The sequence below is a fragment of the Anas platyrhynchos genome, chromosome 1, assembly GCF_047663525.1.
Source record: "Anas platyrhynchos isolate ZD024472 breed Pekin duck chromosome 1, IASCAAS_PekinDuck_T2T, whole genome shotgun sequence".
In the NCBI taxonomy this organism is placed as follows: Eukaryota; Metazoa; Chordata; class Aves; order Anseriformes; family Anatidae; genus Anas; species Anas platyrhynchos.
Genome location: NC_092587.1, coordinates 80058051 through 80084076, shown reverse-complemented (window position 1 = coordinate 80084076; position 26026 = coordinate 80058051). Strand labels below are relative to the sequence as shown.

The 26026-nt window shown below is 43.6% G+C and overlaps 1 protein-coding gene across 2 annotated transcripts in view; it reads left to right on the top strand.

The window, feature by feature from the left end:
• Nucleotides 1-25766, top strand: part of LOC101795816 (alpha-2-macroglobulin-like protein 1) — a 28504-nt gene extending 2738 nt beyond the window's left edge. Inside the window, exons 5-37 of one of the 2 annotated variants that reach the window (XM_072042828.1) lie at nt 454-506; nt 803-823; nt 1316-1475; nt 2081-2165; nt 2567-2681; nt 3961-4069; nt 4927-5036; nt 5924-6088; nt 6964-7185; nt 7988-8051; nt 8597-8746; nt 9354-9496; nt 10314-10487; nt 10872-10977; nt 11538-11646; nt 11741-11966; nt 12173-12299; nt 12437-12558; nt 12718-12769; nt 13998-14081; nt 14534-14710; nt 15579-15660; nt 15758-15914; nt 17526-17600; nt 17981-18134; nt 20213-20394; nt 20796-21011; nt 21441-21562; nt 22670-22760; nt 23457-23525; nt 23831-23933; nt 25077-25118; nt 25531-25766. In XM_072042828.1, the coding sequence (XP_071898929.1) occupies nt 454-506; nt 803-823; nt 1316-1475; nt 2081-2165; nt 2567-2681; nt 3961-4069; nt 4927-5036; nt 5924-6088; nt 6964-7185; nt 7988-8051; nt 8597-8746; nt 9354-9496; nt 10314-10487; nt 10872-10977; nt 11538-11646; nt 11741-11966; nt 12173-12299; nt 12437-12558; nt 12718-12769; nt 13998-14081; nt 14534-14710; nt 15579-15660; nt 15758-15914; nt 17526-17600; nt 17981-18134; nt 20213-20394; nt 20796-21011; nt 21441-21562; nt 22670-22760; nt 23457-23525; nt 23831-23933; nt 25077-25118; nt 25531-25538 (3875 nt within the window). In that variant the 3' untranslated portion in view covers nt 25539-25766. Of the gene's footprint in view, nt 1-453; nt 507-802; nt 824-1315; nt 1476-2080; nt 2166-2566; nt 2682-3960; nt 4070-4926; nt 5037-5923; nt 6089-6963; nt 7186-7987; nt 8052-8596; nt 8747-9353; nt 9497-10313; nt 10488-10871; nt 10978-11537; nt 11647-11740; nt 11967-12172; nt 12300-12436; nt 12559-12717; nt 12770-13997; nt 14082-14533; nt 14711-15578; nt 15661-15757; nt 15915-17525; nt 17601-17980; nt 18135-20209; nt 20395-20795; nt 21012-21440; nt 21563-22669; nt 22761-23456; nt 23526-23830; nt 23934-25076; nt 25119-25530 lie in introns of both variants that reach the window. The other variant, XM_072042827.1, reaches the window with a different exon arrangement.
• The last annotated feature ends 260 nt before the right edge of the window (nt 25767-26026 follow it).

Genomic DNA, 26026 nt, shown 5'->3' with positions numbered 1-26026 from the left:
CAGAACTCTCTAGGACACTAGGCAATCCCTTGTTATTTTTTGAATACTTGTTTACACTTGAGTAAAGCTTAAAGTCACGGCATAGATGCTTTGTGCTTAGAGCACCTCCAGGCTGTAGAAATATGGAGGATTATTCCACAGTTTTCACAATATGAACAGACTGCAGAAAGACCAACCCCACTGTTTTACACATCATTATAATCCTTCCAGGTAAAAGCAGTGAGTTTCTACAGCCTGCAGCTGCATATAAACCTCCCAGACAAAGTCCTGGGTGGGGTGGGGGCTGGGGTTGGGGCTGGAAGGCAGGTGCTGGGAGGGGCTGTTTGGGGGAAGACCTGAATTCCTCTAAACAGAGAGATACATAGATATAGGAGAACAGAAAGGGAGAACAAGATTTGTGCAAGGACATGTTGAACGCAGAATGCTTTACTATCCTTTCCTTTGTATTTCCAGTGAAATTTCGAATTGTGAACCTTGACAATGACCTTAAAGTCATTAAAAATGAGGTGAGTTTCACTCCATGCATTTATAGAAGGAGGAGCCTCAGCATGATACACATTGAGAGGCTTTTGAAAGAGACATTTCCCTCTCCCTGCATGCCTGTTAAGTCCTAATGGCAAGCGATCTTTGAAGGGAAACCACGCATCCGTTGGTCCCCTGGAGAAAGACTGCAGTGTGTGCTAGCACAGAAGAAGGAGGAGACATAATGTAGGGTCTGGATGGAGCAGAACTTTTCTGGTTCACATGGATGCTGTTTCGCTCTATACAAAACTGAGCTTGTGTCTTTTTTTTTTTTTTACAGTATCCCCAGATATGGCTGCTGGTAAGTGACAAAGAACTGACCAGAGGGAGTCTGTCTCTTCCACTGTGCCCTTTCTCTCATTGACTGAGCTGTGCCACAAATGTAACCCTATAAATAAGTCATCTGAACTCTTTTCTACCTGGTCAGCCTGGGCTCTTCTTTCAAACCAGCACATAGCTGAGCTAGAGGCATGACAGTAATGAATCAGAGCAGAAGTACAAGGCAAAATGCTCAATAGATACAGTACAGCTGCTTTTCCTTCCTATGGTTTTGTGGTATTACCACTTCCCAGTAGCTTTACTGACAGCCTTTGCAAGTCAACAGTTCAGTAAAAGGGTACTGGAGGGAGGAGAAGGAATCTTACCTGGTGGTTTCTGCTGTGACCAGGGATCCTCTCTGCTGGGGCAAGGTTAAGCCCTGATAGTGCCTTCTTGTGCCTGAGTACAGTTGGACCTTCCAGATACCTATGCTCCCAGTGTGACTTTGTGTCTCTGAATGTTCCTTCCCAAATAGGATCCTAAACATAACCGTATTGCTGAGTGGCAGAATGTAAAATCAAGACATGGCATTGTGGATCTGTCCTTCCCCTTGGCCTCTGAAGCAGCTCTTGGGAAGTATACCATCTCAGTGCAACAAGACATGGCTAAAAAGACCTTCGTCGTTAAAGAATATGGTGAGACTTGGACAACAGAGGTGAGGGAAGAGCAGTGTGGGCAGGTAGAGAAGAGACGTGGCTGTGTTCATCAGACCTTTTGCCCTGGGAGAAGAACAGATCAGGGACATAGATAGGTCTGGGCACACATCTCATGCTGGTCTGAATGTTCTGCAGCTGAGTAGGATACAAGGCAGATGTTGTAGTCTGACAAGACTGCAGATCTTGTTCTAGCTGCAGCTGGACCCTGTGGTGAGCACTTTCTGCTGCTCATTGTCACCCTCTAAGCTAAATGTACTGTTCGCTTCTGTCAGCTGCCATAACAGGGAGCTGCATCATGCCCTAACCCAGATCAGTTGCAGTGGCCCTAACCTGTTTACAATGTTTATGCCTGACGGAGCTAGAGTAGAAAGCAATCCTTTGCGGAATTGTAGCAGCAGAGGGAGGCAAAGGGAGTAAGCACTATCATAACATGGGGATGAATAACTGGGGTCATTACTATCTTGACTGCAGCTACAGCAGAATTTCCAGTCAGTGCCCACCATACTCAGTACTGCTTTTTTTTTTCTTTTCTCTTCATGCCTCTTCTCCATGACTCTTCCCCTCTTCCATGCCTCTGTCTGCAGAGCTGACAAAAATTGAATTAGAGATGGAGCACCCTCCCTTTATCAGTACAGCGGATGAGGAATTTCAGCTGAAGTTATGTGGCAAGTGAGTACCATTGTGATATCTGTTCTTTGGCTCCACAATCACCTTTAAACTGCTGGTAGCAGAGAAGTGGCCTTCCAGTATGACGTTCTTGCATTACCTTGTTGAGGGAGCCAGATCACTCTGTGGAACTGACTCTTTCTCATTTACTGTGAGACTGAAGGACACTAAGGATGTTGATCAGGGGCACACTTGAGACGGTGGCTTGAAACTCATTCCTGATGTATAGTGGGTGGAGAGAAATGTAAACTGTTTTGCAGGGATGAGCTGAAGTTCCCAAACAAACAATATACAACACTCTCCCAGGCTCCACTTCATCCCTGATAGGGTGGAGGGGGGGCCTGGTTCAATTTTTCTGCTGAAGCAGCTCATCTTCAGGTGTGTGTTTCTACCCTGTGACACAGGTATACCTATGGGAAGCCCGTTCAAGGCAAAATAGACATTACTTTTTTGACATCGTTACAACTTTTCAAGAGAGATTTCTCAAGTTCTACTGAGATGAGGAAAAAACAGAGCTGGGTAGGTGGAAATACGAGAGAGTGCAAAGTATCACCTGATGGAAATGTCTGTCCATCTGTCCTCTTAATCTGCCTGACTGCACCTCTGATGTACACAAATCTGTTTAATTTGGTGTCTTTCCACTTCTTAGACCTGATTGATTTCTCTTCCTGTAACTCCTGTATTACTTGAATTACTTTTCTGGCTGCCCATATCTGACTCAGTAATTCAGGAGAAGGTGGGAGTTCTGTGTAAGTGATGGTACCTGTGGCCTTTCCCAAGAATCTGTATCATACTGTGCAGAATCAGACAACTGGTATATTCAGCCTTGTGACCGTTCCCACCAGTAAACAGTAAATCAGACAATCAGATAGTCAGTGGCTTAATGTACCATTTCTTGCTCTGTTCACACAGTTTAAAGACAATCTTAAACTTACCAGTATCCTGTAAAATATTAGGTCCGGTGTTGGTTACGCTTTCTGCACATTTGTGCTCATTATATGTTTTTGGTTAAGCCCCAAGGTTTTTTTTTTTTTTTTTTTTTTTTTTCTCTCAGCTTTCAGATGCAGCTCTTTTAGCTTGCAAGTCACAAGAAAATATTTTTAAATGTCAGGTGAGCCAGCAACAAGCCAGAATATGAAAATCCAACTGGATCTCTGCATTTTTTAAAATCCATCCAGTAGTAAAATATCTCCATCTGGAACGATGCATGCCAGCTTCCTCTCACATAGCATGCAAAAAGCCATGCAAGGTTCTCCAGAGAACTTAACAGACACAGCTAGAAACACTTTGTCCACCCCCACTCTCATGGCAGGATGCCTGTACCCAGTCTCTACCTAATGACTGGCACAGCTCTTGAAATCTGTAACTGGCTGGGTGTCCTTGTTTAGCATAGCCACATCACAGAGACATCTGTGACTAGAATGCCATTATATCAGCACTAATTCATCAGGACCACAGTTTTAGGGAGAAGGCTACCTCCAGCTCAGGTAGACACCAATGCTCTTTTAAAGGCAGGGAGCGGGCTTAATCCAGTCTCCATATTAGCCTGTGACATAGCTAACCATTGTATCATTTGTCTGAAGCACATTTTGATGCCAGTTTTTGATGACTTTGATCCAAGTGTGATGGGTTTTTTCTCTAGCTAAGGTATCCGTGGCAGATTTCTGCAATTACAGGTTTTTGAACTTCCCACTGCTCCACAAGTATTTGGAAATACTTCTTTAGGATTACCCAGCATCTGTGAAACAGCTCCTCTACCTCCACATTATGCTCTTTCTTTCTGTTCATGTTTCTCCAGACAGACAAGAATGGCTGTACTACTTTTACGGTGAAGACAAAGACTCTGGAATTAAATGAATCTGACAGCTACCTATATGTGAGAGGGGAAATAGAGGAAACTGGAACAGGTACTGGAGGACATGTGAAAAGTTCCAATCCTTGCAGACAGCTTTTCATTTCCTTGTTTGATTTTTTTTTTTTTTTGGTTTTGGCTTTTGTGCAGCAGTTGAATTCCTTTTGAAAGGAATTCATGAAGAGAGTTCCCTAGTCTTCTATCATGCATGATGTTCTCTATTCTAGCACCTCTTCCACCTGTTAGGACCAGATTTCCTAATTCTCTCTACCCTTCATCTCCACAAGCATGTAGATGTCATTTCAGTGACTGCCTCGACACTGAGGAGTTCCTCAACCATTTGCAAAGCCCTGGCTAGTCATGGAAAAGTCTGCAACAAATCCCAATTAGTTCTTGCTAATTGTAGCGCACCATCCCAGCAGGTAGTCCCTACTCACAGAGTCTCTTGTCCTCTCACTTCCTAAGCCTGAGGCAGGGTTGCTTATGGACACTGCTGCTGTAAGGAATCCCATTCTGCTCCCTTTTATTCTGCTGCATTATTGACTATGAAGAGGTAGGTTGTCAGCATCAGTGTTAATGTCCCATTGTTCTGGCAACTGGAGGTGTCAATTTTTTGAACTGCCACACTGTGGGTGGGGTTTCTCAGGCCACTTTTAGGCATTTACAATATAGTTGTCTATACCAGAACAGTCACCTGATTTCTCTTAATCTGCAAAAACATGAGAAATATGTGCTTATAAGGTTTGATGTATCCTGTCATTAAGCAAATATCCCAGAGAGACTGAGGGAATCGTACACTAGAAGACTGTATTCTCTCTTTTAAATTTAGATGTAGGTAGTGTAAAAGCATCTTATCTTCTGCTTCCTAAAAGCACTGCTGCGATTTAACAGATTTCTTCTCTCTCCACACAGGAGCAAAGACTGCAAATATATCTATAATTTCTATTGTGACAAGAATTAAGTCTGTAGAATTTGTCAATATCCATCCATTCTACAAACGTGGATTACCATACACAGGGAAGGTAACACCCATAGGTCCCTTCTCTGCTGAGAATACATCATAGGTCTAATTTCCTGTAGATAGAAAGAAGCAGTCTCTGGGAAAGTGCTGCTCTGTCAATATCCAGCAACTATGAGTGAAGCCTTCTATGGAAGCAATTTATTCTCTACACCCTAACTCAGTAATTTCCCTGAAAAGGAATTTTGGAGCTGGCTGCAGTCTCTGAGAGCCTCCTCAGGAGCAGCTCCTGAAACTAGTCTGAGTGATATAAGGCATATGGGATGGGGGTGTCGGCAGCAGGGAAATATTATTACCTGTGGACAGCTGTTCAAATGGTTATGACAGCTTGGGAGAAACCACTAGGGCCTTGTGTATCCATTCACTGGCAGTCATTTCTGACCCAAGTCCACAGCGTGATGCTAGGACTGCTGTCCCATTGGAGCTAGAAACACTTTCATCTGGGCCAGTACTGATCACATCATGAAGGAGGGCAAAAAACAGTAAGAGTTAAGTTTCTGGAGACAGGACAGTTTCTGATCTTCTAGAATCTTGGAGCATTGTCCAAGAAAAAGCTCAAGATCCAAGGAGATTACCTCTTTTTTACCCAATATAGGTAAATTTTACCTATAGCCAACTATAGGTATAGTGTAGTGTAGTGTAGTGTAGTGTAGTGTAGTGTAGTGTAGTGTAGTATAGTATAGCTGCACTATACTTTGTTTCTGGTCCTGAACTGCTGCACACTGATGTTTTTGTGTATTTATTCAGTTTTTATTTGGACCCTTCCAACCTGTCTGAAAAGTCAAAAGACTTACATGTAGAAAGCCTAATGATAGTAATAATTAGTATTAAGCACTATCGGGGCCTGGGAGTGTGGCATGAGGGTTATTATCTTCCTTCCCTTGTCTGTAGATGTTCTGCCACAGTAATGACTCTCCCCTCCAAAATGAAACAGTCTACCTAACAATTGACATAGACGATGAAGAGACACACCTGTCATTCCTCACAAATGAGAAAGGGGAAGTCCACTTCTCACTGGATACCACCAGCTGGAACAGCACACTGGTTTCTTTGAGGGTGAGCATCACCCACAGTGAAAAGATAAATAAAGTAAGGGCAGATGGAGGAATGGGGCAGAAAGTGGAAGACACCTGAGGTTTTGGGGGCACAATCTTCTGGCTTCTAATCTCATTTGACCTCCCTTTCAATACCAGACTTTGAAGCACTTGTCTTCTCTTCACACCTTCTGATCCTACACCCGAAGCTCACTGCTGCCAGCCTGGCAGTACATGCCTCTTTCCAACTCTCTGCATTCCTTGCAGCTGATGAGGGATTCATGCCCAAGCAGTATGACCTCCCATTGCTACTTGTTTCTCAGACTGGAAGGAACTATTGCTCTGGATGTTTTCCCCTGAGACCCTCGCCTATCCAGGGTGAGGTCCCCTAATTTTGGTTGATGTGGTTTGGTGATTAGAGGCTCTGTAATCTGGGAGGTAGATTTCTGCCCTCAGGGAGCCCAGGGGCAGGCTTTAATTCCTGTTCATAGGCCCACAGATATTGTCTGCAGAGCCTTAGATTCTCCACAGGGAAGTAGACCTTCATCATGCAAAAGCAGTTTTGGCACCTGTTGTACTTAAGGGCATCTAAGCAAAAGTACAAACACAAAACATGGGTGTTGCATTCATGCTGAACAGTTACAGACTGATGGTAAGTGTGTTCCCATGGAAAGATAAAGGAGGAAGAGTAAGATTGTGAGCAAAGCTACTGAACTTTGTAAGATAAAGTGTTATTGGCTTCAAAATTGACCTTAAACAAAATGATGACCTTAAACAAGATGACATACAGATGTGTCATCTGCCAGGTCATAACTTAGTATTTTCTGCAGACTCAAAGTATACAAGCTCCTTTTTCAGGTCATACTGACTGCTTACTTGTGTTTTTGTGCTCTGAAGGGCACCTACTACCTTGGAAATGACACTGAGAAGAAATCTGAAGATATTGAGGATAGCTTATACTGGCTGAAACCTTTCTACTCCGAGAGCAACAGCTTCCTTGACATCAAGGCCAGGAATGATGTGATGCCCTGTGATCAAGAGCAGGAAGTGCAAGTAGATTACATCCTTGACCAGAATAAACTCAGCTCTAAAGCAGACCACATTGATTTCTACTACTTGGTGAGCAGAGAAGACATCTGAATCTTGGGCAAGGTCACACTTACTGGTATTTTATCTTTTTCACAATAGCACACAGATACTCTTGGTAAAGAGTATATTGTTCCCAGGACAGTAAAGGTCAGTTTGTGTGTTCTGTTCTGCCCCAACCTCCTGTCCTCCTATCCTCAAGATGCTGGGCCTTCTCCTATCCTCCAGCTGCTTTGCTTTGTTTGTCCTGGCCTAATCTTGGGTGATAGATACCTGCCATTCACCTTAATTTCTGTTATGTGAACTCAGAGGCAATCTCTGGTGCAGCTGACTTCCCCTGGCCTGGTTCCATACAGAAAAACAAACAAAACAAAACAAAAACTTGAAATTGCCAGGGCCTTGATGTACTCCAGAGGTATGTTACCATGTCTTGATGATGTTCAGTTACAGGAAAGTGAGTCCAAAGCAAGAGTCCGATTACTTTCAGTCTAGCTGAGAGGTTATTAGTATATGGATTACTGAATTGAGCTCATTCATAAGTTTGAAAAATGTTGTATCCTAACATTGTGAAATCAGACTTCAGTGGTGCTTAAAAACAGCTGCTAGTGCTAGCCTCAGATGTACCTCTGGCTTCATAAGTGGCAACTTCTCATGTCCTAACCAATACCTCTGAAGTCCCTTCCCAGCTATCACCACCTCTTTAGGGCATAGCCTACCAGAGGAGCTTCTGTGGCAGTATGTCAGATGTTTCCTTCTCTCTTCTTTTGTTCTTTTCTCACTCTCCTCATACCTGCAGAATTCCGGCCCTTCAATGGCTCTTCTCTTTGCTCTTCAGGTGATTGCCAAAGGCAGGATCCTTTTCAGTGGAGAGAAGCAGGTATCAATTCTCCAGCATGAGAGTGAGTAGAACCTCATGAAAATTAAGTGCACCATAACAAATACCAGAAATTTGTGACTGCCAACCAATGACAATCTCTGCAGGTGTTACTATTATCCACAGGAAGAAGCTGTTGAAATGAGTTCTTAGTGCGTGGTCCACCTCACTAGACCAACACAACCTCTACTCTCAACAGTTCAGTGGCCTTCTAGACAAGTGTCCTTCTTCTGTCTTGTATAATTAACGTAATACCCAACCTTTTGATTTTGCTGCTACCTTGTATCTTTGGAGAAGATAAAAAATTGTGTAGCTTGCCTGCTTATCTAAGGTACAGGAAGAAAAAGATATTTTTGGCAACCTTGAGCCAAAGTAGTGACTAGTATAATGGGATTATTGTTAATCTGTAATCTGTGGCAGTGTATGTGTGGGGTGTTCATGTCTACAGGTAGAAAGCATTGAATTCCCTCTTCTGATTCTTATTGTGTATCCTACCCCAATCAGCTGATTCTGCATGGTGTGAACTCAAGTGAGAGCTTTCTCCCTCTTCTTTGCTGTTGTCTTGTGCAGATCTACAGGGTTCCTTCTCATTCACCCTGACTGTTGGCAATGACTTCCTTCCTGACATCAGACTTCTAGTGTATGCTCTCTTCTTGGATGGAGAGGTGGTAGCTGATGTGGAAGAGTTTCAAGTAGCAACATGCTTTAAAAACAAGGTAGGTAGAAGCACAGAATGGAATGAGAGAACAATTGTACCATTGATATGCTCTGGCCTGCTGTGGTTCTTAGTTTTGTTTTATCCTCAGCCAAAATGTGTAAGCTGGACACATGCTAAACCAGATGTCCAGTATTTTTGACTGGGAAACAAACAGATAACCTCCTTCTTACCTAAATTCCTAGTTCTGCCCTCCCCTACGCTGAGTGGCAAGCTGTTCTGGAGGAGTAAAATAGCCCACCTTGAACTCCCCACATTCCCCATGAGTGACTTGGGAGTACACTATCCCTGTCCTCTCCCTAATGCAAAAGAAAGCCTGCCTGCCTAGCTAGGTGTGTGAGCTCTGGATCAGCAGGAGGTGGCGGTGTGGTAGTAGGGGAATTTTGACTGGGCTGTATGCACTGCAGCCCCAGTAACCATGATGAAGGATGAATCAGAATGAACCAGGACGAACCAGGATGAACCTTGATGAACCAGGATGGTTTCTGTCAGCATCTCAGCTCCCTTCCCTACCTTATTCTCTGTTTTTCACCCTGCTGTCCAGACACCTAAGACTTGCAGAGTCCCACCCTCCAACAGTAAACCCCTGACCCCATCTCCTTTTGCAGGTAGCACTGGACTTCTCAAGCAAGGAGGAAGTCCCAGGGTCAAAAGTCAGTCTGGATCTCAAGGCTGCTCCTGGATCCCTGTGCTCTGTCCAGTCTGTTGACAAGAGTGTCCTCCTGACGTGGAACAATACCCTAACAGCATACACAGTGAGTGCAGCCTCCCATGGCCATCCCCATTATGTCTGCCTGCCTTCTATCTCCATGCATTGGCAGGAGGATCCTGAAAGGAGGAAGCCCATAGTCCTAACAGGACATAGTGTCCTTAGGTGGCTGCTTTGGTATTCCTCCTCCTGGGCCTCTTCTGAGCAGTTATGTGTTGTTCGTGTTCCTAGTGCATTTGCCCTGCACTGTGGGCCTGTCTGGAGAGTGGTGGAGCTGCACACCACTGCAGAAGTAGGTGGAGAGAGCAGCTTCAAAGAGATGCTAGTGCACACTGCTTAGAGGGAAAGTGCTTTCCTCACATCTACCTTCCTCTCCGCCCTTCTGTCTGCTATCAGGCAGTGAGGCTAAGCCTTTAAAAGTGATTTTTTCCCCTGCTAGGGTCCTCCTGTTCTTCTGCTTCCAGCCTTGCTGAATTATAACCATATGACAGCTCATGCTGAGCACCTGAGCAGTTCTTTAGAAAACAGAAGCCAGGGGACAGAACCCTATAAGGCTGAATTTGTAATTCAGATATGCCAATGCCCTGTGCTCAAACTGAGTCATGTGTCCTATCCAAATCTTTTGTTTTAGAGTTAAAAACCTTGAACTGTCAGAGGTGACAGTCTGCAAACTAAGGGTTTCATTCCTACATCCACTATCAACTTGGGTTTCGTGTCCTTTAGTGCAAGCTGGGCCAGTGCCAACATCTTCAAGTATGAAACTTTATGAAGTATATTAGAGGGCTACGGTACAAATATTAGACCTGTACAAATACATGCATGTTGCCCAGTTCCTTATAAAGACCTCTATTTTTCCATTGCAGCTGTGTAGGACAGTCTTTGAAGACAGCTTTATAATTGGAGGACGAGGGTTCCCTTATCACCTGGAAGACTTTGATGCATACCCTTGTCTGCCTCAGAAATCTGATCTCTATAAAAAGACTCATAAGGAAGCACCGTGGTACCAAAGTGAAGCTGATGTCTTTAATCTGTTTAAGGTGATTCTCTGCATTTGTACCAAACTTTTCCTGAGACAGTGGTTGCCAGTATGACATCCTGAATGCCTACAAGAATTTGTTCTTAGCAAACTTCAGCTGCCCTGACTTTCACTGATAAAAGTCATCTGTACCCTGCTCTTCTCCATCATGTCCACACTCACCTGGGGACTATGGGGAAAGATGAAACTTATCAGTAAGCATAGTGCATTCCTCATGCACTGCCCCGAGTGTGAATCTGTAAGTCTATGCATATGCATACAAACAAGTAGCATTTTTTATTGTTTCATCTACGAACAACTCACTTACTCTTGCTATCTCAAGTATTTTCAGCGTTCCTCTTCCCTTTTATTTATCACTGATTTATTCTCTTTGCTGTTTTTCCAGACGTTGCGCATGAAAATATTAACCAATACTAAAATCAAGAAACCAGTTTCATGTATAAAACGAGACTTTAAGAAAAAGATGTTGTCCAGCAAAGACAGTAAAGTTGGTAAGTAATTCAAATTGCCCAACTCCTTGACTGAAGGGGCTCTCCTCTCCCAGTCCTGACCAGGCTGCAGCTGAGATGGCTGATTTCCACCCTGCTGTGTTTCTCTTTTGTGTGTGTATGAAAGGAATGATGTCTGTGTTCAGTTTAAAGGACCTGATTTATAAATCACAGATAAAAGCTCAAATCTCTTTGCCTTACTGGCTGTTCCTGGGTTCTGCACTCTTCACAGAAAATGTACTGTGCTCTCCACCAGTATTTTCACAGACTTCTTAAAACAGTGTGACTCCATTTAAGTGTTCTGTCCCTTTCTGGATCCAGACCAAACTTTCTGGATTTTTGTCAGACTGAACCTCAGGCTAAAGTCCATCCAACCCTCTCTCCCTAAAGTTGTGTTCCCCAATGACACTGACACTGTGTCATATTGTCACTGAAAAGCCAATCCTGTGTACACTGTTCTGTGTCTCAGGTCATTTATGGTTTGTGTTAGATTGCCTGCAAATGAAGAAGCAATTTCACCCATACTGATTCTGTTTTCTGATCTACCACTTGCTTTTCTGCAGACAACTATGTTGGCCATGCTGATTCTGTACCTCAGTCAGATGACACAGAAAAGCCCAAACCACGGACACATTTCCCAGAAACCTGGATTTGGGATTTGGTCCCTGTTGGGTTGGTAACAGCCTCTGCCTGCCTTCCCCAGGGAGACCCCTGGAAACTTCTGACTGCTCCTGAGCAAGTTCTCCTCTCTTTCTTCTTGCTGTAGTGATGAGGGGCAAGCATCTCTCCAACTTACTGTACCCGACACTATTACAGAATGGCATACCAATACCTTCTGTGTTGCTGATACTGGCTTTGGGCTCTCTCCTTTGGCCACGCTTAGGGTCTTCCAGCCTTTCTTTGTAGATCTGTCACTGCCCTACTCTGTGACCCAAGGAGAGACTTTCAGCCTAAAAGCCACTGTCTTCAACTACCTCAAGGACTGTATCCAAGTGAGTATTCCCCCAGTCCCATAGCCTCTGTTGGAGCAAAAGCTTGAGCCCAAAGGCAAGCTCTGAGCTTCTCAGGAGATGTAGATATAGGCATCTGGGCCACAAAGTACTGCCTTATATTTTGTGACCCATGGTATTTGCTCATTTGAGCAGGGCCTGGCACTGACTCTATGCTAATGCGTGTTTGTACACCCCACCACACTCAGGTGCACACCACCCTCAAAGACACCCCAGAACTAAAAGTGGATGCCTGTCCAGGCTGCCAGTTCACCAGCTGCCTCTGTGCCGATGAAACACAAACCTTTGTGTGGAATGTGACAGCCACCAGACTGGGTGAGGTTGAGCAGAGGGATGTGTGGCAACAGTGGGAGGAGGTGTGAAATTTGCCTGCCTCTGTGTCTGGTCCTGTCATCTGTACATAGATATCTCTGCTGCAAGTGCTCAATGACATACCCTTTTGCTTCTTGCAGGCAAAGTGAATATCACTGTAAGCAGTGTGGCAGAAGATTCACATGATCTGTGTGATAACCAGGTTGCTGTGACACCATTGCGAGGAAAGACAGACACAGTGATAAAATCTCTGCTTGTGAAGGTTAGTCAGACCCAGTCTGGAGAACACCTGGGGACAGTGAGTTACCCCATGAGGCGATTAACAAGAAGAAGCTTAGACCTTTCTTGGAAACAGGCCTACTGAGGCATGGAGACTTCCTTTCCTGCCTTCCCATTCTGAATTACTCTTCTTCACCTGCAGCCAGAAGGTGTACTGCAAAAGAAGACGCAAAATGCCTATCTCTGTGCTACAGGTATGGAACATAAATCCCTGGCTGCTGTCCATCATGAGAGCAGGATGGAATCATAGAATGGTTTTGGTTTGGAAGGGATCCTTAATGATCATCTAGTTCGAACCCCCCTGCCATGGGCAGGGACACCTCCCACTAGACCAGGTTGCTCAAAGCCCCATCCAGCCTGGCCTTGAACACTTCCAGGGACTGTTGTGAAGTTCTGTGATCGTGAAGTTGAAGTGAACTTTCCTGGGCAACCTGTTCCAGTGCCTCACTACCCTCACAGTAAAGAAATTCTTCCTTATATCTGTTCTACACCTACTCTCTTTTAATTTAAAGCCATAACTCCTTGTCCTATCATGTTGCACTTGACCTTGTTGAACTTCATGAGGTTTGCACAGGCCCACCTTTCAAGCTTGTCCATGTCCCTCTGGATGGCATCTCTTGCTTCCAGTGTGTCGACTGCACCACACAGCTTGGTGTTGTTGGCAAAGTTGATGAGCGTATGTTCAATCCCACTGTCTATGTCACCAACAAAGATGTTAAACAGCACCAGTCCCAGTACTGACCCCTGTGGAATGCCACTTGTCTGGTCAATCTTTTGGTGACATCTCTGATATGAGCCCCAGGTAAGCAGCAGACGTCTATCAGGAGCAGATCAGGTCAGCAGATCAGGTCAGCAGAGGAGTGCTTCTATACCTCTCAGAAGAGAGTCTCCTACTACAATCACCCGTCAACTTTTTTTAGTTTCACTAGTTATTATGTGGGGAGCAGATCGGGCTGCCTTACTCAGCTCAATCCCCCCTGCAAGGGTCTTTCCTTACCAATCAGCAGAGGGGTGAAGCAGTTTTGCAAGGGCACCTCAGGCTTTGTGTGAAGACTTCCTCCTGCTGGCCCTTGCCATTGCAAGCTCCCATCCTTCTGTGCTATTGGCCTCTCTCCCTTTCACATGTGCTGGTTTTGGGGAGAGTTTTTGGTTGTTTGGCCATGGTTTCCCTGCAAACTGCCCTTGGAACCAGCTATCTGGTTCCATTATGCCTTGACCTGCACAGATAGTCACAGAATGGTGCCACGTTGTGGGTTAAAGTATACTTGGGCCTCCTGTTCAGCCAGTGGAGGGGGTGCTGCGCCCAGCTGGCACACCATTCCCTCATCGCTCGTGCTCACTACGGGCTGCCTATGGAGGAGGCTGCTGTCACTGTGTGTGATGTCTTCCCTTGAATACATTCCTGGGTTTTGCCTTCCTCAGATAACACAGTCTCTGAAGAATTCTCCCTGACCCTGCCTGCAGAAACACTGGAGGGATCTGGCCGAGCCACTTTCTCTGTCATTGGTGAGAAAGGCTTTACCAACTCTTGGGTTCCAGTGGGAAAAGCTTGCATAATACTTTGGTCTTAATGTTGCATCAACCCAGTTCCTCCTAAGATAAACTGAAGGAGGTGTAATGTTAGCCTCAGGAATGTGTATCAAGTAACCTTTTTCAGCAGTAATTCCTCTCAATATGGAATGGGTGATCCCTAGGTGGCTGGAGAGGAAGACACAGGGTATCTCCTCTGATGTCTCTTGCAGCCTTCTTCCAGAATGATCCAGTCTTCCCTTGCTGTGCTGGAGTAGTCCAGGAAGGATTTGAAGAAATCTGAATGTGATATGAATTGCTTCAGTTTAATGAGGAGCTGGCTCTTTTCCAGGATTCCAGCAGAGTTTGAAGAAGGCAGGAGTCCCCTCAATTCATATTGCTGAATGCCTGTGCTTTTCTTTCTCTATCTCCTCCAACTCAAATTTTAGGGGATATCATGGGCCCAGCACTTCAGAATTTAGGTCAGCTGCTTGAGATGCCCTTTGGCTGTGGTGAACAAAACCTGGTTCAGTTTGCACCAAACATCTTCATACTCGAGTACTTGCAGAAGACTAAACAATTGGACCCAGAAATTGAAAACATAGCATTGCATTTCCTGATAACTGGTAAGCATTGTCCTTCCTTCTCCTGCAAAAAGAAGGTACCATAAATCAGGAGTGTAGGGCATTGGTTTATTGGGTGCACGGCAGGAGAGGAAGCACTGCCAGAGCTATGCTAAAGAAAGATACTACAGAGTACAAGAAATTGTTTCAAGAAAGGTAAAGCATCTTTCTGAAGAAACAAGACTTCTATCTCTGGCTATTATTGAGGTATTAAGCCTGCTTTTCTGAGAATGGTTTGGGTAATTAATGATTTGCATTATAATGTGATTTGCATTATAAAGTGATGCCCGTGTTTTGTTCTTTTATCAGTCTGAGGCAGACAGAGGACTTTTCCTTGTAGAAAGAGGACATCAGCTGCTTAATTGGAATAGAGAGTGGCCATAGGGGACAGATAGGAGTTTGATAACTTAGTGTTTCCTTCTGGTTTAGGACATTTATTATGCTGGTGTGTCAGCTCTGTCCAGTACAATCCAAATTTAATGCAGTGCTACTATCTGTGTCTCATTTTGCAATGCACATCACATTCCAGCTTGGCAGTCCTCTTAACCTGCTACACAGAATGCTCAGCAGCCTCCCACGGATAGGAAGTTTACTCCCTTCATCTCCCTTTCTTTCCTGTACCATACGTTGGGACAGATGTTTGGGAGATGGGAACTTACACAAGAGAACTGTATGAGCAGAGGGGCAATGGTAACTGGTAACTGGTGCCATGGGATGCACAGGGTATTGTGGTATAGTAGGTTTGGTTCAATGTCTCTGTAGGAACTGGTGAAGTCTCTTGCTGTAAAACATGCTTCCTTTGGCAAGGGTAAAGTGTGAGATGCTACATGCCTTCACACTGAGAGTTGTGTCCTTGCACCTGTCTTCACAGGTTACCAGCGTCAGCTGCTCTACAAACATGATGATGGTTCCTACAGTGCCTTTGGGAAGGCAGACACCCAGGGCAACACGTGGTGAGTGACCAGAGTTGGTGCTGTCATCCCAAACCTATTGTTCTTACTCTTCCTGTTCTTGGCTGTGACACAGTATTACTCTGTGCTCTGTCCACAGGCTGACAGCCTTTGTGGCCAGGTCCTTTGGACAGGCCAGCTCTCACATTTACATCGATAAGGGTCATGTGCAGGATGCTGTGCTTTGGCTTCGGAAGCACCAGCTGCCCAGTGGATGCTTCCAGAGTGTGGGGAAGCTCTTCAATAATGACTTGAAGGTATGGCCAATAGCCATGGAAGTAGGTTTGGGGGGAGCATAACGCAGGGTCACTTCCCTAGGCTCTTCTGCTGTGCACAGTAGCATAAAGCAATCTCCTCATGGCTTAGCACAGCCAAGACAGCTTCCCAGAGCAGAATGAAGAAGCGTGGCCTAAAACACCATGCATTTCTTCAACATGAGGTTTTAATCTCTGCTGGGTTTTCTTCATTTTTACTCTAGCCAAATGGCACCATGGCTGATTGTACCAAGGCCCATTAGGGGCACAGGGAGAAATATTTGTATCCTCTAGTGCTTGTCTATAACACTTTGGCCAGATTATCCCTCTTTTCATTCTTTATGGCCCACAGTAGAGATTGTCCAGATAGGCCTGATTTTGTGCTCTAATATGAGATTATCTGAAGACACAATTGTCCCTGCACTGTACACCGACTATAAGTTCTCCTGGAGCCTGGCACCCCAAAAATTGATCCCTGCCCTGTAGCTGGAAATGCACGATGAGCATGCCCTGGTGCTCAGGTACCAAGCATCTGCATGCATTCTGGCAGTACCTGGGTTCTTGTTGTTTGTAACAGTAAGAATAAGTCAGACTGATAATACTGCAAAGTCACCCTTACTAAATATAAGGCAAATTTATGGAAGAAAGCAAGCTGATATTTTAGCAAAGCAAGGGGTTACACTTTTTTTTCTTAAAACTTTTATGCAGTACAAAATAAAACCAGAATGTACATGTAGACTGTTCATCCTTCTCTGACTTTCATTCATTTCTTAACATGGGCTTTCTGTCTGTACACATCTTTTGGGGCACAACTAAGTGCCCTCCTATTGTACTTTGAAGATTTGGCTATCAATGTGAACAATGCTTCATGGCATCTCAGCCCAAATTTCTCCCCTCATTTATGATGCAGCCTTGTCTCATGTGTGAGGATGGAGGCAAAACTTCCCTGAGAATGCATGTCCTCTGATGGGGAAAGAAATACTTGAATGCCTGTTTACCTATGTTAATCTGTAGCTTCTCGCAGTCAATCGATTTGTATGTAACCTTGCATTGCTTCTTGCATACAAATCCTACACCATAAAACCTTTGCTCTAGTGTCCATTTGTAACATATTTTATAAAATATATAGCTCACCACTTCAAGGGTGGTGAGGCACTGGCACAGGTTGCCCAGAGAAGCTGTGGATGCCCCACCCCTGGAAGTGTTCAAGACCAGGTTGGATGGGCAACCTGATCTAGTGGAAGGTGTCCCTGCCTGTGGCAAGGGTGTTGGAATTAGGAGATCTTTAAGATCTCTTCTAACCCAAACCATTCTATGATGCTATGAACACTTTGGTTCACTCTCTTCTATGAAAAGGCATACCTAGGCTGCTTGCCTATACTGCGTGGCTCTGAGGCTGCACAAGACTTTTGCAATGTTCAGGAAATGAGCTAGGAGTGATTTTTTTCAGTTCCTATGTCAAGAATGTCCAGAAGCATGCTACTACCCTCTGGTAAATATGCTATCCATAGGCAGTTTCAGTCGTTAAACAATAACAGTCCACGCAATGCTTGCAGGCAAGCAATTTTTTTTTTTTTTTTTTTCCTCTTTCTGATGTCTGTCTGTGACTCGCAGGGTGGTGTGGATGATACACTCTCATTAACAGCCTATATCACTGCTGCACTCGTGGAGCTCCACCTGGAGAAGAATGTAAGTCACATTTGAACTCTTGTAGGGTTTGGGAGAATGATCCACCCATTGTTCCTCACAAGGTCTGTGGGTTCAGGGAATACTCAGATTGAGTTGGTGAAAGGCTCTGTCATGCCACACCTTTGCACATGATAATCTCAAAAGGAAATTTTTGCCATGGTTAAGGTGTATGGACTGACTTGCAACAAGCAGAGCATTTGCCGTTCCCAGATAATCTTAGGGGGAACAATAGTCTTTGAAAATGATGCAGGGCTTGCAGAAAGGATGTATCTGGGATACTGTAGTGTTGTTGATGATACTGTTTCACAACAAAAATGTCCCAAATCAAATTTACAGTGTTTCTTTCTGATTCCTTCTGTTTCTTCTGATTCTTTTATCAGGATACAATGCTGGATAATGCTTTGCATTGCCTCAAGAATGTAACAATTGATGAGACCAATCTTTATGTCAAGGCCTTGATGGCTTATGTCTTCACATTGACTAAGGACATGGAGATGAGACAACAGCTCCTGGATAAGCTAGAGAAGGAAACTGGTAAGCTGTTGCCTTTTAGAAGAATGGGTTCAAGAGAGTGTGTTTAAGACCTGATATTGGTAGGATTTAATTATAGTGGATTGGGAAATTTAACTTTTCTCACATCAGCTTTTGTGTCAGAAAATGATAATTTAATGAAGCTGTGAAAGGTTTCTAGTATTCAGGAGAGAATTCTGGAGACAATTGGACCCAAGAGAAAATTTCTGGTCAAAAGGAACAGATGCAATCTACATTTAATTTGTGGGGTCAAAGTCTCACTTCACTTTAGGAAGAGTTGGCTTCAAATCTTGCCCCTATCATTCCTCAACAATTCATACACAGTACAAGAAACCTCGCAGAGGCAACTTGCCTTACTATGTCTATTCAGCTGCTGGTCAAGACATTCAAGCCTTTTGACAGTTTCCACATTGCTGCTCTACTCAGCTCAGGGATCTTGGGTTTATGAATCTTTAGTTCAGTTCTTCCTTTTGTCTCTTTAACTTGCAAAGAACTGGACTTATATCCCACATGAAGATTCCAGGTAGGGTTTCACCTAAGCATATGGTGATATAGTTGGTAACAGCAGTACCTGATTTGGCTTAAGTAAGTTCTTCCCCATATCTCTTCATATGGCAGTATGGTGAACTACCCCAAGAACTGAAAAATAACAGAAGAAAAAGGAAGAGAGTATTTTTCAGCCACACCAGCTACCAGTGTAGTTCACTGCATATCCATTCAAGCTGCCGAGGTGGTTTAACAGGGTGGCAGGTGTGAGAACTGGAAGGAGTAGAATTGCACACACTAGAGCTACTACTGAAAAGGTACATATGGAATGAGTGACTGGAGCACACCCTCACTGATATTCAGTCAGCCTGATATTTCTAACTTACTGAGCACTTTGGAAAATATCCCCTTGAGAACTTAGGGCATGGAACACTACAAATTGCCTACGGGTCAAACAATAGTTTTCTTTGGTTCTTGCTTCCACTGATAATAGCTGGCAGTGACATGCCAAGAATGTTGGAGTTGTAAGTGAGGGAAAGTGTTTGTTATACTTGTCTAAATATGTCTGTGTCCTGCCTGTTGAGTCTGAGGATATGAGAGCAGCTACCAGCAGCAGCCAGTTTGTCTAATGGAGAATCCCTGCCTGAGAGGGCTACCTTCTGTTGGCTGGAGACATAACTTCCATGGCTAGGTGACTGGGATTCTGTTATCTTCACTAGCAGGATTACAGTTGGATCTTGATGAGAATTTTGGTGCTTTTTAAAGAATCAAGGTTAATCTATAGGTTAGATTATCCCAGGTAAGTGCAGAAACAGCAAAAATACTGTAGGATGGGAATAATTTGCATTGGGGACTTCTACAAGAGTGTAAAACTAGGTTCTAAGGCAAGAAACAGTTGTGTCTTCATGCCAGACTGAAAATGCCCTCAGGCTCTCAGAGTCAAGTCATGCATTCTACACCACTTAGTGACCTTAATGAACTAGTCACTGTCCAGAATCCACCCTCCTCACAGCACATCACTGAGAAAGAAGTTAATGGGTGCAGAGCAAAAACCAATATGGCTCCCTCATCCTAGGTTGGGATGAGGGGTATTGGACCTGGTTCGTCACTGTCACCACTAACTGGACATAGCTTTCAATATACACAGAGCTCAATAAGACCAGGACGGCACTTTAAGCAAAAAGCCTGTATTGAGAATCAATCAGTTCCAGAGGAACAGTTTCTTAGAAGAACTGATGAGGATTTGGGGCCATATATGCAGCCTGGATCTCCAGTGCTTTCAAAGGAAGAAATGCAGTCTAACGTAGCTAGATAGCCTTTCAGAGCACAAAAAACAAACAAACAAACAAACAAACAAACAAAACCACACACACAAAAAACAAACAAACAAACAAACAAAAAAAAACAACAACAAAAAAAAAACAGGAAGGAAAGAAGGATTGGCTTATGCACTCTGAGGTGGTCCAGAAAGCTTCAGGCATTTCTGATGTTGTAAAGAAAGCTACCAGTCCTTCGGGGCTACTGGCACAGGATGAGCTAATGCTCATAGGGATCTAATGTTTTCCTCTTCCACATGTTTCTCCCTGCAACAGCAGAGCATCTGACATCAGATTCCAGTAGTAAAGAATCTTCTTCTTCTATGATTGAGACAGTAGCCTACATCCTTCTGGCTCACGTCTCCAACCCAGACTTGGCAGTCAATGAAAACACAGCAAGCAAGCTTGTGCACTGGCTCAGTGAACAAAGAAATGCCCGTGGGGGATTTGCTTCCACACAGGTAACAAGCTGTAGAAAGTTACGGGGGAAGGAGAGAGACTGTACCTGGAGAGATATGCATGTGTCTTGCATGTGCATGTGTCTTGCATGTCACTCCCGATCCACCCTTTGAAGAGAGGCATACATGAGCCCTGTTTGGGAAGGGGAGTGCTGTGGGGAAGCCCTTCTTTTCTGTGGTGTAATTGGGATCACCCAACTCTGTGACTGCCAGTCCTAGGGCTCTGAAGCCACCCTTGCCAACTAACAGAAGTCATCCTGCTACCTATGCCCTTAGTGGCACAGCTGCATCACAGCATGATGCAGGGCCATGAGGTGTGTGGTTCTCCATGTAGTGCCTGGATTAGTGTGATGGATCTTGTACTGCACTGCTTCATACCAAAGTGACTTTCTTTCTATCTTCAGGACACAGTTGTGAGCCTGCAGGCACTGTCTCAATATGCAGCCCTGTTTCCTCAAGAAATGAGAAATGTAAATGTGACAGTGAAAGGAAAGGAAGCTTCTCCGTTAGAGTTCCACGTGCATAGGAACAACAAGTTGGTCCTGCAACAGGCATCTCTTCTTGCAGTCCCAGGGACGTACACAGTACAGGCGACTGGCAGTGGCTGTGTGTATGTACAGGTGAGCATACAGAATGAACAGAGCTGTTAATTTTTTTCCACTGAACCTTTAAGTGAGGTTTGATTCTAAGTAGGTACAATTGCCTCAAGTTCTGAGAACCTGAAGAAGCTTGGCTTCTTTCTCTTTATGGGCAGGATTTTAGCTAATGTGCTTTCTTACAACTTTTTTTTTTTCAGTAAAAATGATAGATTGTTGTATTGAATGAGGCCTTGGGTTGCAGATAGCTGAGCCTCCAAGCTGGGGGTTACACTTGGCAGATGTATCAGACCCTGTGTGCTGAACACAGCATATCTAAGCAGAAAGCACAGCTGTAGCCAGCTGTGTTCATTGCTGGTTATTGATTTGTTAAAAGCTGGAAGTGCAGATAGGCCTTTGTCTCCAGCAGGGAAGCTCTGGGGCACTTCACAGGCGTGTTTTCTCCTCCACCAGAGTACTCTCTACTATAACACCCCACCACCAAAAACAGAAGAGGCCTTTGTCCTGGATGTGCAAACAACACCAAGAGAATGTGATGGTGTTAGGAAACAGCTTGACATCCACATTTCTGTCAGGTATGTGATTCCTTAAAGCTCTTCCTTCAGCAGAAAAAAAAAACAAAACACCTAAATACCTCCTGTCTGTGGCAACAAACACCAGGGTAGACCCTTCTCCTCTATAGATTACAAGTGTTGTCTGATAAAATGTTTGTATTCATTACCTGGTGTGCAATGAGCCAATCCACACACTACCTCAAGATACTGTTTATTTCGGAATTGGGCAAGACTGGGTACCAGGTGGTTTCCCACAAAGCTGGCACCCCTAAGGATTTTTCAAGCCACTCTTTATACAATCTCTTATCAATACATCTACAATCCCCCAGCCTCTGATTGGTTAGATAATTAGCAAACTGCCAATATGACAGATTCATTCTATATATCCTCAGAAAGGAAGGGTCCCTTGTTGAGGTGAGGTCTCCCAGCCTAGGGACATGGTTTTTACTATTACAATGAGGATAGTTCATGGATAGTTCACATTAGAATACTCCTAATTTTTGTTTTTCAGCCAACTATTCACATTACATTGATCCTTGACATATTCAAGGGAATACATCAGGATGCTTCCCTCAAGAATGTCAACATAACATTCTTGCTGATTAGCATTTCCTCAGTTAAACATCCTTTAGACATCTCCAAGGCCGGGGTAATCTCGTCCTTTCCTCAAAGTACATATTTTATCTCTTTCACACAAAACAAAAGTTAACTATACACCGGTATCACAAGAAGATCATGAAGTGAGAGCTAAGGCCGGGGGAAGCAAGGGAAACACATTGGCAGTGGCTTGCATAATCACAGCAACCATCTCAGTCAGCTCAGCAGCTCCCAGAGCAATGGGAAAGCAAGAAAATGAGACCAGTCTGCTCCCCATCTGTAATGTCACAGATAACTTCAATTTTTGTAGAGGGCAGTGTGAATATTAAGCATCATACATTTGCTGCACAATCTGTCTCCATATTGAGCAAGCAGATGGGGCATAGGACTTTTTCATTTCTCCTATTAGCTAGGCAAGCTGCTGTGCTTTCATGTCACTGTAGAGCATACCAGAATTTGGACCATAGTCCATCACTGGAAATGCTGTGATGCCTTCTGCATCTAATGGGCTTCTCTCCTGCCTTTCTTCAGTTACATCGGGGACCGTGGGACCAGTAACATGGTCCTGGTGGAGGTGGAGATGCTGTCAGGGTTCATTGCTATGAAGAGGTCTGTGAACGCGGTAAGACTTTTTCCTCTGTCCTCCTCTGAGATAAGATCTACTTTCCAGATGTAACTCAGCCAGAAATATCCAAACCTCTAAGAACTGCTGAAATACGGTAGCTACTGTGAGGTTATCTTAATATAAGATAACTAGATGAACCAAGTGCGGATATTGTGTGCTATTTCACAAGGTAACTTTCTGCTTACTGAACTGATTGTGCAGTTTTGTCATGTCCAGTAGTGAAGGTCACGTATGAGGAAAGAAGTTAGAAAGGAGCTGAAAAACACCTAGTTAGAACTATTTGGGATGCACTGAAACTCCTCTCGGTTGCCAGTGCTATTTTATTTGGAGGGATACTCCATAAATAATTGTTAAATCTCATTGACTTGCTTAATGACCTGCTTCAGTGTTCCAGGAAATAGTTAAAAGATCCATCATATTTTCCTATTAAAGGGCTTTACCTTTTCTACAAGTGCTGAAAGTAGGATCACAGCTCAAGGACGTTTGTTCCAAATCTGAGAAAGTCTTTTCTAAGGCTCTGTGTGCTCCCAGCAAATATCAATGCCCTTATAGTTAGGAAATGCAGGCCTTCCCTTATCTAGGCTAAGTGCCATAATTAGCAGTGGTACACCGACAAATATCAAAGTATGTGTGAAATAACAGGCAAGTCTAACGAGCTGATGCTAACCAAACATCTCTTGTCTTCCAACATAGCTGGAGAAAGTACTCTTTGTGAAAAAGACAGAGATAAAAACAGACAGAGTCACAATCTACTTGGAAGAGGTAAGGGGAAGACCACAGGGATCTGCTCATTCAAGTAGTATTCAAGTTGTACTACTGCAACAGCAGAACTTTGTGATGGGTCTCTCATAGTAGCAGCAGCAGTGTTTTGTGTTGGGACTTTTAGAGATCAGAAATACAAATCTCTAGGCTGGTCAAGCATGTCAAAATTTTGGCAAAAGAGGAAGGGGGGGGGAGAACATTTAAAGGTGAAGAAAGAAATCTCTGATGCAGGGGGAATAAAGTTGGGATGCAGATGACTTTGAGATGGTCAGTGCATTTTTGATCCTTTCTGTTCTTCCCTCCAGCTGGATAAGACTTCTCTGAAGCTTAACATCTCAGTGGAACAAGATATTGAAGTACGGAACCTGAAACCAGCAACAGTGCGTGTCTATGACTACTATAAGCCAGGTGAGATTTCAGTGGCATAGGCAGAGGGTCACTATCTTACCCCCCGCTCATATCCTTTATAACCCTTACTCAGTGCACTTCTTCCTGCAACTCTGAGCTTGGGTTTCCTCTGTACAGAACTTCTACATTCACGTTGCAGAATCATTGGCTTTTCTGTCCCTGTACATTTCTTGGGATGAGACTGATGGACACTGCCGTTATCTTTTGGTGTACATGTATTCAAAATTACAGTGTTTTTTGACTTGCTCTAACTTCAGGCTAGGTCTCTGCAGAAAGAAAACTTCTTTGTCAATTTAACAGGTCTTCCCCTTCTTCATAGCTCTCTTGAAAATATTTAGGCATTTGTTTAAAATCAGTGTAACATGCTGCCACCCTGATCCATCGTAAGGCAAAATTTAGTTCTATGCTTTTCAGATATAGTGTAATAATCCTGCTACCCACCGGGTGCTGTCAGATATTAGGAAAATAATTTCTTATCCTTTAAAGCTCTAAATGAACTATTAGCACACACAAATCTTGGTGTTATTGTGAGCCACTCTCTGATTATTCCATGACCAGTATGAGGCAAAACAGCAGACATAACAATAAGAATTATTAAAAAAGAATATGAGAGCAAAATGTGAAAGGTAGCACTGGAGATTTAGAAAGCTGCACTGTAGGTCTACATGTTGTATACTGGATTTTATTTTATTATTATTTTTTTCCCCTCCCACACTATGTCAAGAGGAGGAGAATTCTTAATCCTGCCTTTACAGACCTAAATACTGTCACCTGATATGCTCTCTTTGCTATCCCATCCTCTACCAGAATTTTTGTGCTTAATATGTACACTTTAAAAACTGTTATATGACAAGAGATTACTAATTATCAGTAAAAAATGAGGCTTCCAGGTAAGCCTACTGAAAGGTTCTCTGTTTAAAAAAATGTCCTTCTATTAGAAGGCATCACACTGTGTAATAATACCTTTTATAGCTGGAGTGGACACGTGTGAAAGAAAATTCTAGACATTTTTTGTTCCTGTATTCACAACCTGAAAAATTAAGGTAGTGGGATGGTTGTGTTAAAGAAAAAAGCTTGGCATTATCTTACCATGTAGTTCTGCAGCTCACCATACATTCTTTTTTTTTTTTTTTGTTCCTACAGATGACCGCACAGCAAGAGAATACAATTCCCCTTGCAGTTCAGGTTAGTGTTAATAGGCTTTCAAGATGGGAACAGATGAAATAGTAGGAACAGAAAACTGGCTGTAAGCAAGCAAAGCAGCCTGAAACCACCTCTGTTCTGTATTTAATTCCATCAAGTGCTAGATGAACTGCACGTTGAATTGAAATCTACTGTATTAGTCGTGGACACTGATCTCAGTGTAGACTAGGGTCTGAACATACCATAGAGAGTTTAAAGGATCCATTTTTATTCCATTTCCATATATCCCTCACGTGTGCAGTCCTCACAGTATCCCAAATCTGAATGCAACTGGAAATGCCTATGTCAATGACAAAAATATGTTGCAATTCATTCCCTATGACCTCTTGGCCCTTTGACTTGTTCCTAAAAATTCATTACGCACTGCGCCTTTTCTTGTTCTTTCTTTCTGCAGATGTCTAGATGGATTCCTACCAGAACTCCATGGCTCTGGAACCAGCAATCTGAATTTCCCACTTCCAAAAGGAAAACTTCATTGCTCTGGCTCTACTCTGTGTACTCTGCTGTACACACTTGTGTTCTGTTGGATGCACCCTGTTTCTTCTGATGCCCTAGTTTTTATGTGAAACATGACTTGATGTGCAGTACTTTGGGTTCAAGTGAAATAAAGTACACAGAACTTGAAAAGAATGCAATGACTTGATAGTTGATGAAATCTGCACAGAGTTCAATGTCTGAAAAAGAAGAGAGAGAAACATTTCTTAGGTCACGATTACAAAATTTTCTTTTTGTTGTCATATTGGCTTAAGATTCCTTTCCTCCCTGAGTCCCATCTCTGGGATACCTTCTCAAATGTTTTAACACAACATTGTGTTTGCAGTCAAACTCCAAGCAAAAAATGTAATTTTTAACCATGTTCTGCGGTTGCTACATGGCCCTCTGAACCATCT